The sequence below is a fragment of the Danio rerio genome, chromosome 1 (genome assembly GCF_052040795.2).
Source record: "Danio rerio strain M-AB ecotype USA chromosome 1, GRCz13ab, whole genome shotgun sequence".
In the NCBI taxonomy this organism is placed as follows: domain Eukaryota; kingdom Metazoa; phylum Chordata; class Actinopteri; order Cypriniformes; family Danionidae; genus Danio; species Danio rerio.
In genome coordinates this window covers 28,491,482-28,507,450 of record NC_141021.1, presented here as the reverse complement: position 1 = coordinate 28,507,450, position 15,969 = coordinate 28,491,482, and the positions used below count along the sequence as shown (strand labels likewise).

The 15,969-nt window shown below is 41.0% G+C and overlaps 3 protein-coding genes across 7 annotated transcripts in view; 2 read left to right on the top strand and 1 right to left on the bottom strand.

Annotated features, from left to right (window-relative positions):
• Window positions 1–11,636, top strand: part of LOC147846851 (uncharacterized) — a 707,546-nt gene extending 695,910 nt beyond the window's left edge. Inside the window, exon 3 of the mRNA XM_087237236.1 lies at window positions 11,309–11,636. The gene's annotated coding sequence lies outside the window, so the exon portion shown is untranslated. The remainder of the gene's footprint in view (window positions 1–11,308) is intronic.
• sh3gl2a (SH3 domain containing GRB2 like 2a, endophilin A1) overlaps window positions 1–15,969 on the top strand; it is a 527,445-nt gene that overhangs the window by 193,327 nt on the left and 318,149 nt on the right. The gene's annotated exons all lie outside the window — the stretch shown is intronic.
• Window positions 1–15,969, bottom strand: part of bnc2 (basonuclin zinc finger protein 2) — a 194,527-nt gene that overhangs the window by 146,389 nt on the left and 32,169 nt on the right. Inside the window, 1 exon segment of one of the 5 annotated variants that reach the window (NM_001327750.2) lies at window positions 15,038–15,268. Coding sequence (NP_001314679.2) covers window positions 15,038–15,175 — 138 coding nt within the window. The 5' untranslated portion in view covers window positions 15,176–15,268. 5 annotated transcript variants of the gene reach the window in all.

The following is a 15,969-nucleotide window of genomic DNA, read 5'->3' as shown; positions in this document are numbered from 1 at the left end:
AACATGGTCATAATTGTATAAATCATTTGATTTAATATTATTGAACAACATCTTTATCTTTTAATGTTTAATAAATAATTTAATCCTGCAATGTGACTATTGCGGAAACACACATTGCTATACCGTTGCTCAAACGACATATTGTTCAGGCCTATTATACAATAGATCCAATCCAATACAGCATGCAAACTATTTGTGAACCTGGATCACAAAATCCAATTATCTGAAAATACACTGTACAGGTCTAAAATTTTTTATTATAAAACAAAACATTAGAATATTTAGTAAGGATTATGTTCCAAGAAAAGCAGTTTGATTTTGTTAAGCACCTCAATTAAAAAATTTTATGGACATTTTTCTCAATATCCAGATTGATTTTAACGCTCAAATTCCAGATTTACAGTTTAATAGTTATACAAACTGTTGTTTCTTGGTCAAATTTTGCCATATCTTAATAAGTATACAATTAAAACAACAAGTATACATCAATGGAAAGTTTATTTATTCAACTTTCAGGTGATGTATAAATAATAACAAAAGGACTTTGTGGTTGTTTTCTAAAATGATACAAAATTATGGCATTTTTCTGCCTTTGTTCACTTAAAAAAACTTAAGATTTCTAAGGTCAGTAGTTTGTGATAACATAAATCTAGCCTTTATTCCAAAATGCTCAATGAAACACAGAAACACTACGGGTGAGTTGGGGCAGGAAAAGGGAGACAAGAGTGCACACTTCTCCTCTGGGACTCATTTAAACATTACATAACTAGGGGGCCATTCACACTTGACCCTTATTAAACCCAGCCTGTTGGCTCAGTTACTGTCAATTACAACAAACAATGATCATATTCCTTCACACACACGCAGACAGTTTCTTTCACAGACACACACAGCACATACACTGCTTAGACTTGACACTCGCATGTGCCGCTGAATTGACTTATGTTACACAAGCATTTAATTGCCCAGAGTGTTGCACCTGCTCGCCTAGGGCACTGCTGCTGGCACAATCCCACATCACACAAGCAAAGAACGAACACTTCTGTCTTAACCTGCTCTGTAAGACTCTGTCACTTACCTGCCTATAGGGAGAAAGAAAAGACACTTACCTTAAAGAGTGTGACAGCAGAGGGAAGAGCAGGGGATCAGGAGCACATGGCAGGAGAAAAGACAAGAAAAAACTGTGTGAATAATAAACACTAAAATCTCTCTGTGACATTCACATCAGTTGTACAACAAGGGAAAAGCTTAACTAATAAGTCACTTCTTAATTGTCAGAAGGAAAAAAAATACTTCAGTGGCATGCAGTGACTTACTGTATATTGTAGGGGTGTGCGATTTTTGCCAGAAGTTATAAAATACAAATCAATGTAAGCTGTGTCAAATGCTTCAGTCTCCAATCTCTTAAAAAGATCAGGAGGTCATTAAAATGAATTAGGCACTGTTAAAAAATAAAAAGTAAAATATATACAGTTGAAGTCAGAATTATTAGCCCCCCTGAATTATAAGGCCGCCTGTCCCCCCCCACCCCCAAATTTCTGTTTAAGAGAGAGATTTTGTTCAACACATTTCTAAACATAATAGTTTTAATAACTCATTTATAATAACTAATTTATTTTATCCTAGCCATGATGAGAGTAAATAATATTTTACCAGATATTTTTCAAGACACTTCTATACAGCTTAAAATGACATTTAATGGCTTAACTAGGTTAATTAGGTTAACTAGGCAGGTCAGGGTAATTAGGCAAGTTATTGTATAACAATGGTTTGTTCTGTCGACTATTGGAAAAATATATAGCTTAAAGGGGCAACAAAAATGTTTTTTTTTTTTTATTAAAGCTGATTTTATTCTAGCCGAAATAAAACAAATAAGACTTTCTCCAGAAGAAAAAAAATATTATCAAACATACTGTGAAAATGTTCTTTCTCTGTTAAATATCATTTTGTAAATAATAATAATTCTCTTTCAGCTGTACATGACAAATAATTGTCACTGATGCTGTGACAGCTCAAAATGACTGCTTAAAATTGTTCCAAACTATATTTTAATTGGTTATTTCATTCAAACCACTTCATACTTATTAGGGTCATGGGAGCAGGGGGATTAAAATCTAATAATAAAATATATCAGCTCTTATATGGGACAAAAATAACGTTTTGCTTAAAGGGGTGTTCGTAACACTTTATGACACTTTATAAACAAGACAAAATACATGTCATGAATATGAATGAGAACTGTTTGTGTCAACTGTCATTAACCTTCCTGTCAAGTTCATTTCAAATCTAACAGATTTACAACTTAAAACACTCATAAATATTGTTTTACATCTGATTGCCTCAAGGTCCTATGATATTCTCCACACGATGCATTTAAAGATATAAAAGTGATGATCACCTCTTTCATTAAATTTTGAGCGTTTTAATCAACCATGTTACACCTGTGGTGTTCCCGGTCAAAAGTGACCACCATAGAAAATGAATGGGTATCCAGATTATATTCATCCATCAGACAGAAAATATCCCCAAACACACCACCCCAACACTCTCACTCACTCACACACACATACACACACACACACACACATTTCAGACTGAACAATGTATTTTGCAGGCACATGTCTCCTTTCAGTGCTTATGTGTCGATCCTCCAGCCTGATCTCACAAGGAGACATAACTTTTTTATGTTTGTCAGTTTAGTGATTAATTCGTACGAGTAATGCGAAAATGTAAAATTTTTAAAAGGAGTCATGGCACCAAATCAAACCACATCTGTAAACTTAACCGCCATTGGAGCATATGCAAACCATACTAAATTGAATGAATGAAAAATGAATTGATATGAATTAGCCACTAATTCAAAAAGTTATGAATTGCCATGAGACCATTGCCATGAGAGCATTGAATCCTCTAACGTGAATCAACTTCTGGGTAAAACAATGTTTCATATCTTCACACAGACTATACAGATGTCTTATATGTGAACCCATCTGTGTGTGTGTTTTCTTTCTCTCTCTCTCTCTTTCTCTCTATCTGGAAGGTAAGAAAGAAAGAAAGAAAGAAAGAAAGAAAGAAAGAAAGAAAGAAAGAATATTGTTCCCCTTCAGGAGGGCAACTTTAGTGTTATGTGAAAACTTCCACTATGGGGATTTTCTCAGAATCCAATCATCTGAAAGAGTACAAAAATGGGCCAATGAAATGCCAATGAGTTGGCGGCGTCAGCGTGCCAACTTATAATTATTATTGTATAAAACGCTAGACGCGCCAAGCTGAGGAATCAAGACAAGATGTCACTCCGACCGTGTGTTTCTGGATGCGGTGGTTTCCTGTCCTTGCATGATGGGGACGAGCACTGCGTTTTATGCTTGGTGGTCCATCATGTTAATGCAGTGCTCGCGGGCAGTGCATGCCATCACTGCGATGGCATGTCTGTTGCGCAGTTAAGATCGCAGCTCGCTCTTGTAAAAGGGCAACCCACCCCAGTTGTCCCCCGCACTGCGGCTGGCACTTGTGCAGGTCTGAGGGTTCCAATGGAAGTAAATCCTCTGCCCCCGGGCTCGCGAACCACTCGCTCCTCCAAGCGCTCCATCCAAACTTCAAGCAAAGAGAAGCGATCTGTCTAAACAGATAGTCACCCCATTTGCTTGATGACACCGAGGACCAGATGTCCACTGTTGCATCGGAGGATGGGCTATCATTGTCTATTGAGTACCCAGAAGCGGACATGCTGGCCATGCTTTCCCGGGCTGTTATGGCCGTGGGACTGGAGATGATTTATCCCCCTGCCCCGTGGCAGGACTGACTAGATGGGTGTTACGTGTAGGATAGTAGGAAAGCCAGACCTTTTATGCCTTCTGTCCCCTTCTTCCCGGAGGTGCACAGTAGGCTCAAGCAGTCTTGGAGGGCACCTTTCTCTGCATGATCTGCGTGCGCCTCCACCCACACCACCCTTAATGGCAGAGCAACCAGGAAGTACGAGACGATCCCACATGTTGAGCATGCTACTCTCGGCAGGGCCAACCTCATCTGGCATCCAAAGCGTGCAGATTATCTGCCTCCCTCAGAACCAGAGCCTACACAGCCAGGTTGCTTCCGCACTGAACGCTATGGCCACCTACCAGCGCTACCAAGCGCAGGCGCTGGCCCAGCTGCACGAGGGTGGTTCCAACCCAGGCTTGTTACACGAGCTCTGCACCGCAACCGACTATGCTCTTCGGACCACTAAGTCTGCTGCTTGTGCATTGAGAAGGACGATGGTCACATTAATGGTCCAAGAGTGCCGGCGGTGAAGGAGCAGTCGGATGCGAGTCTGCAAAGTTATCTATCAGCGGAACTGTAGGACAGCAAAGTGTCCCTGTGATGGACCATTCAGAGAAGAGTGAACTTGCTCTTTCCCTGGCGGGGGGCCGGACTCCACAACCAATGGCGTTTTTTAACGCCATTAAAATTTCAATGAAAGAGCATTTTTCCCCTTCCCCCGATGTAATAGCCCGAACACTGCCAGTTTGGGAAGCTATGCCTTCCAGCTTGCAGGATCAGTGCACTTCGCCAGTGGCTTGCCGGGTGTGGGAGGACTGTCTCCCTTCTCTCACACTTCCAGCCCCTCCTCTGGAGCCTGGGTGCAAGGTGAAAGTGAATCTCTTGCTTCCTGCTCTTTCGTGGGACCCCAGCGTTCCCTGGATCAACCTTCCCACTCCACGCTGCCATACCGCTGATGCGTCAGCGATCGTGCTGATAAAGCCACTTGCAGGGGCTCTGCCAGGCTGGTTAGCGGAGCAAGCCCATCGCATTGGCTCATTCATACGATCAGACTCGGCCATGCAATTCAATTCACGAAACAGCCTCCTGCGAGAGGAGATTGATGTCGTCCTTGTGTAGGATGCAATCGAGCCGGGTCCTCCAGCCGAGATGAAGAGCGGGTTTTACAGTTCGTACTTCATCGTACTCAAAAAGAGTGGTGGGCTACGGCCAATCTTAGAGCTGCGCATTTTAAACGGATGTCTTACAAGCTGGCGTTCAGAATGCTTACGCAGAAGCACATCATCTGATTCGTAAGTTATCGAGAGTGGTTCGCAGCAATAGACCTGAAGGACGCATACTTTCTTGTCTCCATTTTTCCACGTCACCATCAGTTTCTGCGGTTTGCGTTTGAAGGTCGAGTCTGGCAGCCTGGCAGTCCAGGCAAGTCCTCCCCTTCAGGCTCTCTATGTCTTTGCAGGTTTTTACCAAGCTCACAGAGGTTGCCCTAGCACCCCTTCAGCTCGCAGGCATCTGCATAATCAATTATCTCAACGACTGGCCACTCACAGCAGCATTTATGCACAGAGACAGGGTGCTCCGGCACCTTGACCTATTGGGGTTTGAGGTCAAACAAGAAAAGAGCAAACTCGCCCCTGTGCAGAGCATCCTTTTCTTGAGTTGAAGCTGGACTCGATAACTATGATGACGCACCTCTGTGGTGAGACCACCGAGCTGATGCTAAACTGTCTGAGAGAGTTCGAAAGGAAAATAGTAGTTCCACTAAAATCTTTTTAGTGCTCCTGCGCCATATGGCGTCTGCAGCTACTATCACACCGCTCATATTTCTCCAGTCACTGTCACACCGCTCATATTGCTCCATATGAGATCACTTTAGCACTTCAGCACAGTGATTCTTTTCCCTGATCGAGGGCTACCTAGGCATGGATGCACTTGCCCACAGCTGGCCTCAGGGCATGCGCAAATATGCGTTTCCCCCAGTGAGCCTGCTCGCGCAGTTAGTGTGCAAGGTCGGGGAGGACAGGAGCAGGTCTTGTTAGTTGAGTCTCTCTGGCCCAACTGGCTTGGGATGTCAGAAGTCTCCCTCCTCGCGAAAGCCACTCCCTGGCAGGTCCCTTTGAGAAAAGACCTCCTCTCTCAAGGACAGGGCACCATCTGGCACCCTCACCCAGATCTTTGAAACCTCCCCGTGTGGTCCCTAAATGCAGAGAGGAAGACTAAGATAACTCACCGATGGCAGTGGTTAATACCATCACTCAGGCTAGAGCACCCTCTCAGAGGCATGCCTACAACCTGAAGTGGAGTCTATTCACTGAGTAGCGTGCTTCTTGCCGAGAAGACCCCCGAACTTGCCAGATCAGCGTTGTGCTTTCTTTCCTTCAGGATAGGTTGGAGCACAGGCTGTCGCCCTCCACACTGAAAGTTCATGTGGCTGCCATGTCCGCTCATCATGATGCGGTGGGTGGCAGCACCGTGGGAAGGAATGACCTCTTCATCCGGTTCCTCAGAGGCATGAGGCGATTAAATCCAGCCTATTCATTCAAACCACTCGACTCAGTATTCTTGAGATTTCTGCCCTTGAAGACAGCTCTGCTAGTCGCGTTGGTAACGATTAAAAGGGTCGGAGACCAGGGGGTATTTTCGGTCAGTGACTCGTGCCTGGAATTTAGGCCGGCCTACTCTCACTTTGCTTGGGTATGTGCCCAAGGTTCCTACCACACTATTTAAGGACCAGGTAGTGAGCCTCCAAGTGCTGCCCGCGGAGGAGGCAGACCCAGCCCTTTCATCACCGTGCCCTGTTCACGCTTTGCAAGTTTATGTAGACCGCACTCTGAGCTTGAGATCCTCTGAGCAGCTTTTTGTCTTTTATGGTGGTCGGCAGAAGGGACGTGCCGTATCTAGAGGTTGGCCCACTGGATAGTGGATGCCATCTCCCTCGCTTACCAGAGCCAGGCCGAGCCGTGTCCCCCAGGGGTGAGAGTGCACTCCACTCGGAGCATCGCATCTTGCACGCGGCGCCTCTATGACAAACATCTGTAGAGCTGTGGGCTGTGTGACACCTAGCATATTTGCAAGATTTTATAATCTGCTAGTAGAGCCGGTTTCCTTAAGGGTGTTAGGAAACCCTGGTGAATGAGAAAAAAATCGGTTAAGGTGCTGTAACACACTTGATGCACCTTACACAGAGATACATGCACTTTCTCGCTATCAGTTGAGTTTCTCACTTGGCGAACCCTGCAGAGTTCCTCTGAGGTCCCTAGCAGTGGAGGAGTCAGGTAATGACCCGTTACATTGTTGGCATACCCGCTGGTCAGCCCACGTTTTGGGTTAAGGTGCCTGCTATGCGCGATCCCCGCTGGCGATCCCATATGCTCACTCAGCCACGATTTAGTCCCCCCTTATAGGCGGGCTCGTGTCTTCCCTCCCCGCAAACCATGTTTTCATATAAGTCATTTTCAATTGTTTAAGTTGTGACATTGAAAGAAAACATGCACTGAAGAGTAAATGCTAATCTAATACAAAGGATAACAAATTAAATATCAATAACTTGATCATATTATAGTCACTGTTTTCTTTATGTATAATTAAAATAAAATAAGAAAAAAAGCCACTAGTATTTTCACCAAAAAAAAAAAAAGATTTAATGTCTGTTTTAAATATCAATTTACATTTTCAAACATTATTTTGTCATTAATTGTAAATATACAGTAAGATTATTGATAAATTCTAAAGAACTTTGGCAACATCTCTAAGATGCTTAAAAAAACCTACCTGCAAAGCTACATTACTGTTCAAAGTTGTAGTCACTTGTGTGAAAATACAGTTTTTAAGATATCTTTGCAGGTAGGTTTTTCGGAGCATCTTGGAGATGTTGCTAACATTCTTCTGGATTTGCATGGATCTTCTGAATGTGTATATATTTTTAAAATAAAATTGATCAAATTGTAAATATAACTGCTATTGTACAACAAATGGTGTGTACATTAATATCAGTGCTTAGAATGGTAAATATTTGCAATGAGCAATACAGTATGAGGGAATGCAGCATGCTGTTGATTTCCCTGCCTGAACAAGGCTAGATCAAAACTCTGCAGGACTGTGGCTCTCCAGCATCAGAGTTGGCCACCCCTGACTTACAGTATTACACCATAGTGTATGTTTGAAAACGAATACATTTTTAAAGCTTGCATCCATACATAACTTCACATGATTTTTCCAGCTTAGTCAGCTCTGTGGCTGGTACAATGTTGTTCTTGTGTTTTATAAAACAATTTAATATTGAATAGGGATGTAACGGTATTGTAAATACCGTCATACCGCAATATTAAATTTTTTCGATATTACCGAAGTCGCATGACTCGGTAAAACTATAGGTCTTCTGAGAAAATTTGCTCAGGCGAATGAAGCGAACGGGAGGTAGCTGGAACTTCATTTCCCATCAGCCCCGGCGTGGCCATAATCCTTTGCGGTCTGTTGTCGCTACAGATCCAGTAATGCGGAAATGGAGTGTGCTGCTAGTAGCGGAGATGAAAAAAAGATGGAAATGATCGAACCTAAAGCGGGTGTTGTCGCCGCGCGCGTGCTGAATAGCGGTGCTGTCGCGCGCGTTCTGATCAGCTGTGTTGTGGCGCGCGTATTGTAAAGCGCCGAGGGGGGGTTGAGCGCGCATACTCAAGAGAGGTGTTATCGCGCGCCTACTGAAGGGCTGGACTGGACGGAGGTTGTGTCGCGTCGCGGGGGCACTTTTGATCGTTTTGGAAGGGCATTTTCTATCCAAGACTAAAAAGGGCATGTGCACTGCACAGGTTGAGCCCTATGTGTGCACGTGCCTGCAAGTTGGGGAATACGACTAATAACAGTCATGGGGACTGCAGAAACACAGCACACTGTTCAGATTGATGCAGACATTGACTTGTACCGCAAAGAGATCTCTATCTCACTCATGGTTTGTCATCTCAAGTGGGGGAAAGACAATGCACAACGTTACCCCACTGCTGTCAACATGGGCCAAGTCATATCTCTCTTGTCCCAGAATCCTCAGTCCCAAATGAGAGGGGTTTTTTCTGTTGCAGGGGACATTGTAAATGCCCAGAGATACCAGCTTTTACCAGATTATAGTTATATGATAATTTTCCTTTAAACCCATCTCTATCTAAGTGAGTGATTAAATGTTAAATGTGATGAGTTTTTAACAATACTAAATTGAAACTTTATTTTTTTACATGGTTTAATAATTTTTTGTTATTAAAATTGAAGTTCCTGTTTCAAAGCTAACAGATAGATGGCTAATTTGTATGTCATTGACACTTTTGGCACTTTTTTGGGAGTATTTTCAAAAGTTTTTTTTTCCTGTAAATGATTCAATAAATACCGTACCGTGACATTCATACCGAGGTATTACCGTACCGTGAAATTCTGATACCGTTACATCCCTAATATTGAATAAATTTTAGATTTAGGTTTAATGGAAGATGCCATTTTATTTTCAAACGTGATAAAGAGTTAACTTTTTAACCAGCTTCACTCATGGACTATTTGATTTATAAACTGCAGTATTACATGCACAAACCTACATAATAAAGCTGACACAACATAAAAAAAGTGTAACAGGAATATAGCACTTCCACTTAAGCCATAAATGAAACATGTTTAAGCGTGTCTTTTACGAATCCACCCTGCAGAACACCATATCACATTGGCATAATGTGTTATTTACATATGTGGATTCTAAACTCATTTGTGAAGACTTACATGAGCGTGCTTGTACCATGCTGGTGTATGTGTGACAAGTTTCTTACCACAACATTAACACCTTACATATTTATCAAGTTTTTTTTTTTCACAAGGACACATTTTGCAATACTTAGGTCACATTATTCACACAATTTATCTTACTTTCAGCTTACTTTCAAGATTAAATGTTACATCGCTATTGCATTAAAGCAATCAAATCAATTTACTGTATATATCAGACCAACAAATTATTCCACTAACTACTCATAAAATAACAAACAGCATTGTATTTTGGTTTAAAAACATGTTTTATGGTTCTTGCAAACTTTTCTTTTGTGGCGCTAATCTGTAAAGGTTTTTGTCTTATTGTTTCAAGTTTAATTGTCAGTGTTTTATTTTTAAAATTAATATTTCAGTGTAAACATTGGGAAGGACTTGCATGTATGAATAAGTGTTTTATGACAAACTTTGATTGTGATTGTCACTAAAGCCTTCTCCATGCTTTATTTAATCTCAGAATTTACTCTTTATTATGTTTTTTTTTTCTAAAGTTTTAAATGATTGTAATGGAAAACAGCTCATACCATATAATGAATTCTGAAATGTGTCTCATGTTTAGTCATTTTTCATCGGACCTGTGACAGCATGTGAATTTTTAAGGGACAGCCTGGTTTTCAATAAGACGACTCTGCATGAAGTAATGGAGAAATTGCACAGAGAGGTAGGACAAGCAATTATAATCTGCTACAAGCCCCACTGGACAAGAAGTGATTTACTTGGAAAGCCACCTCTTTCTGTACTCAACTAACTGCTTGCCAGTCCATTCGGGCCCATGACAGCCTTCCAGATGTCAATCAAATTACCCGCTATTTACAGCTGATTTGGTGGTGTCATTCGCAATATTCTTCCCCTTCTCTGATGACTGAGCCAGGAGTGGCTGGGGAGGAGGAACAGGAGGGAGGTGGGACAGCAGTGGAGCGGAGAAGACGGGGGTCTCTGTAAAATGTCATATGTCCACTTATTGTCCCAGATGAGGCTGGGGGAGGAGAGACGAGGAAGGACATCTTCCATTTTGAGGTGCATTGCAGCGGCGCATGCAAATCTGACCCAGGGGAACGACAAGCACTGCTTTTAATGGAGTTCAGGAAAACTCATTTTACAGAGCCGAGACTCAGCAGATAATAATAATAATGCATTACGATAGGATGGGATGTGTGTGTGTGTGTGTATCTGTGTGGTCTTCAGTGATCTTTACAGTATATGACTGATAAGCACCTCAGACTGAAGGCATGGTTTGTAAGTAATAAAAGAGATGACACAATAATGGTTCTCTTTTTTTAGTGTATTGGCCCCAACCAAAAAGAGCAATGAAAGAAGGAAAGATTCGATTTTCTAGACGAACTCTTTATTTGATTAACTGATCATAGTAAATAATATGTGGTGGGCTATACGTTTTTGTTTGGTTTATGTCATATTCCTATTTAATTTACAGTTTTTCTCAGTTGTTTGATGCATTTCTTAAAACACAATTTACATTTGCACAACAGTCCATGCATTTCACAAAACAATTAGTCATTTGCAGGGGAAATTGAGTAATTATTTCTCATTCCCTCCAAAAAATTGCAAATGCTTTTGGACATGCATCAACTGCTTTCATACAACTCTCTGCTGTTTTATAACATTATCATTTGCTTATGTCATGCCAGTCAAAATGAACTAAACTTGTAAATGCTCTACAGACAGTCCATATTCCAGACCTGTGTGTTGTAGTTTCATTTCCAATATATACGGCTATATTGTTTACAGTTACGCACAGCTCTACCCAAAGGAAGTTGTAAATAAGGGTGTATTTATTCTTTTGCACAATGCTGTGAATAAATTAGAATTTGCAGTAAAAATGTGAAACATACATATTTAGGGTCTTGTACTCAGATACCTCACTAAATGCAGTAATGTCTAACTTGACTGTAGTTTTCAAATGGCTGTGCAAATAGTTTATAGTGCTGTCTTGAGAATTTTCAGAAAGTGTCACCAAAATCTGACTTTTTTTGCATTGGAAAAAACTTATTGAGTAAACTTTCATAATGAAAACATTACAAATTCATCTGACTATCTTGTTTATAAACAATGGTGGCAGGACTTTTAAGCTGGATGACATTATCCGCGTTTCCACTATCGCGCCTAAAGCTTTCTTGGGGCCAGCGGATGGCCTTTTCGGCCCGCCGAATACCTTGGGCCAAAGAGGCCCAGTCGGGGCTTCGGGGCAGAGTGAAAGGAGAGGCGGGGACAGTTTTCCAATCGCACACGAGTACATGAGCCAAACACATAAACAAATAAATAAATAAGGGAAAGAAAACATCTGGAACAAATTATAGGCTGGGGTCTTTTTGTGTATGATCGCCCTTATGTTTCTCTTTTAAATGTAAGGTTGTTACATAAAATAATAAAGTAATTTTAAATTTAAGTGACTTTTCTTTGCTCCATCCTCCTTGATGTTTCAATAATGCATAATAATCTTTACACCATATTAAAGACACAGCAGACAGTAAAGGTTTTCGAGAGTTTTTGTCAAGTTTAAAAGGTGTGTTTGTGCGTGTTTAGATGCCTGTATGTGTGTGTGTGAGACCGAGGAAAAGAGCACTCCCTTCATAGCTATGTTGATGCCACGAGCGGCTTTTTTCTTTTATTTTTATTGTTTTTATTTATTTTGAAGATAATATACTATATGAATACAACAGAAAGACTTTACACTTTACAAGTTTCGTGTCCATTTTTGTAGGCTCAAAACAATAGAGTTATATCTAGATAAAATAGCCTATAATTTAAAAAATTACAAATATCAGATAAAATAAAAACCACATAAATTAATAAACAAATTTAAAAATAAAAAAGCTAGCTATAACAATTAGATACTTTATCAAACTGTTTTAAAGCCTTATTAAACTTATTTTTTCAAAAGCCTCTGTGAAAAAAATTATTCTAAAATAATAAATTATATAATAAATTATTCTAGATATTTTCTAAAAACAATAATCACTGGAGAATGTTTTAAATATTATTTATAAAGTATTTGGATACAATGATATTAATCAAATCATGCAAACAGAGCATTTTCGGGGTGAGTGAAAGCAGAAACTAGGCGCCCTTTTTTCTGTCTGCAGATGCGCAGCACTTTACAGACGCATCGGGGATAACTGCAAGTTCAAAATGTTCTGTGTCCTCAAACAAGTGTGTATGTTTTTATATGACGTAGTAAAATTAAAGAAGGAAGCTTATACACGAAGAGCTTTATTAGTGCATAGTTGCTGAGCGCAACGAAATATAGGGTATATTTTATTACGTGCTGCTCTTATGTGCTGAAACACTTAACACTTTCCTTGACTTAAGATATAATAAGCAACATCTTTAAATAAAGGGAATCACCTAACTTAGTGTCATAAAGCTTATAGGGAAAAATTCATGTGTTAGTTCTCTCCGGAGCATTTGGGATGAGTGCGGGACAGCGTCTGTCTAAATGAGGATGTTATAAAATACATTTTATATCGAGTTATTAACGGAGAATTTTATATATGTGGTTTTATATTATGGATGTGTGCGCTCCCTGCGCTGGGTCCCTCCGTTAGTGGCAAGACCACTGGATTTCGATGCCAACAGTCGGTCGGCGAGTAAATGAATATGATGAATGAGAACACACAGGTATGTGCATATAGACATGAAATGTACTGCTGTACAGTAATGTGTCATTTGTTTGTTTTGGTTGTCGTAATTTTAATAGTTTCGTAATGATGTGGTGTGCTTTATCTGCCTGATTCCCGCTGAAGTGAGCGGATTGAGTGACGTTCGATTTGGAAGATGTTCTGGGGGCGGGGTTTGCGTGACGCGCTGCGAGCTACTAGCCCGACAGTGGAAACGCGACACTGATTTTCGGCCCGGCCTGGCCCGATAAAAGCCCTGGCTCGCACTGGCCCGATAGTGAATAATGCGGCTACTGACACTTTCGTTGACATTAATACTTGCTTTTGATGAATAAGCTATCTAATTTGAGCAAGTGACACCCTTTCGGAGGTTATCAGCTAGGTTTTGCAGTTTGTACTAATTGTTTTGAGACATGCATTAACTGTTGTGCAAATGTAAATGTGTTGTGAGAAATGCACTAAAGCCACTGAGAAAAACTGTAAACTGCAACAGATTTCAGCATTTGCATTTATTTAAATAAACAAAACAGAACTCATTCATTCATATAAAGGAATAAACCGCCAACTAATCCAGCATATGTTTTACGCAGCGAATGCTTTTCCATCTGCAACCCAGTACTGGAAAATATTCATGACCCTCATTCACTACAAGCAATTTAGTTTGTTCAATTCACTTATAGCGCATGTCTTTGGACTGTGAGGGAAACCGGAGCCCCGGGAGGAAATCCACACGAACACGACTAACAGAACTATCGCACCAAAGTGTGATAATCAAACCAAAGTTGAACACACCTTAAGACATCATATCTTGTACTACAAGAATGAACAATATTTAATTGTCTCAAATATACGCCTTTTTCCAAATACAGCATGAATCAGTAGTTGGCTTGCAGCTTTTGCCATCTAAAGGAGTTCTTTTCCAATGTGACAAGAAGAAAAAACAGCGACTGAGATGAAGAAAAAATTGCACACAGAAGAAAAGAGCAGACAAGGTGTAAGAAAAAAGAGGTGGAGCAGGAATGAGTGTCCTGATTGATGTGGTTTGATTCAGTTTCCAACGTGTGGAGACATTTTGGTGCCTTCGGCAGTGAGTTGAGTAGAGGGAAGATCAGCAGTGTGCTTCAGTTGAGATGAGCCTTTCAACATTAAAGTCTGCTGATATTCAACATATACCATAAATCTCCCTTTTATGGACCTTCATAATTGGGACCAATGCATGCAGGACAGGGAGGTTTTTGTTTTTTTTAAGTGTACCTACAAGCTTTCTCTTATACTAAATGCTCTACTTCAAGAAATGTTCCTCTAAATTGGCTCATATTTGTTGCTGATCTGTATATGCAGTCTGGAACATGGCATAAAAAGAATGAAACACCTCTGCCTTGCTTTCTGACAGAATGTTCTCAGGGCAGATTAGGCACGACCTGTCACAGCACTGACACTGAGTTCTTTGCCACCGCACAGCCCCCTGATACCGCTCCTGTCCTGACAAGAACAAGCACACCTACAGGCACCACACCTTCCCATCATCCCCCACTCCAGAGACACGCTGAACTCTTCTAATCTAGCCTTAGTCATACTGAGATTCTCTCTGTTCTCGGCATGCCACTGCTGATAAGTTAGCAACTGCGTTTTGTGCATTGTGGGCAATGCTCAGATCTGCTACTAGCCCACAGAGGCCCACAACCAATCAGCTGGTGACTGAAGACAGCGGCAAGCCCACCTCTAAACATACAGACACACACACATACACACGCACACACTCACAAACACATTAAGCCAGTGAAGAGGAAACTTCCTGTGGGCCGCAGGAGAGGCACACGGTAATCACTGTCTCTCTACTGGAAAATTACCTGAGCTGATTTCTGCTCCAATCTGTCTCTCCTGTCTCTTGAGAGGGGAGGTAGAGGGACACATCCCATCATCTGGAAGCCGAGACGTACGCGCTTTCTTGTCCTCCTAACTTTGGCCCAAGTGACATCACACCGCATTTATTAGAACCACTGGAATTTGCCAAGCTCAGTTGCCTTCTCCATGTGCTTCAGGTTTGTCTGTCTGATTGTTGGCCGTATCATGACACACCACGCAAGGAAACAGAGAGGGCATGAGAGTAGAAACAGAGGAGAGTGAGCAGAAGGAGGAGGGATAGAAAGTTAATGTGCAGGATGTGCTGCCCTGTAATGAAGGCTAAGCCCTTCAGGGAGCTTTGCACCCCACCCCCAGACCGCAGCAGTTAAGAGTCTGATTGGGGATAATTGGGCTGGCCTTCACTTGAAGTTACTGTTCGGCTGCGCAGTCTATGTTCGCTGTCATAAGACCAGGCCTGAGAGGACCTCTTATCAATGCCACCTGGTGTCATAAAAAAAGATTGGGCATCCCCACAGGGAGAAAAAAAAAACATTTAAAATATGTTTCTTTTTGTGCTAATTGTTTTAATGTATTGCTTCTCAAAATGTAAAACTAATGCTTTATTTTGTATATACCAAGAAATACCCTTGATTGTGTACATCATATTATCATAACGTATTAAACTAGTAAATAAATCAATTCAATAATTTTGAATGAACCACATAACAACTTACAGCTTGAACTAACCAAGACTTACAAATATCTGAATTATGCAGCAGTAAAGCATAAAGCAGATGTCGAATTTATTTCAAGGGTTCCATTCCTTTACTTTTTTTTACTATTAAGTCAGTGTATCTGACTGAATTGTCTAAAAAATAAATAAATAAAAAAACATATATATATATATATATGTATAGGCTGCACAGTGGTGCAGTGG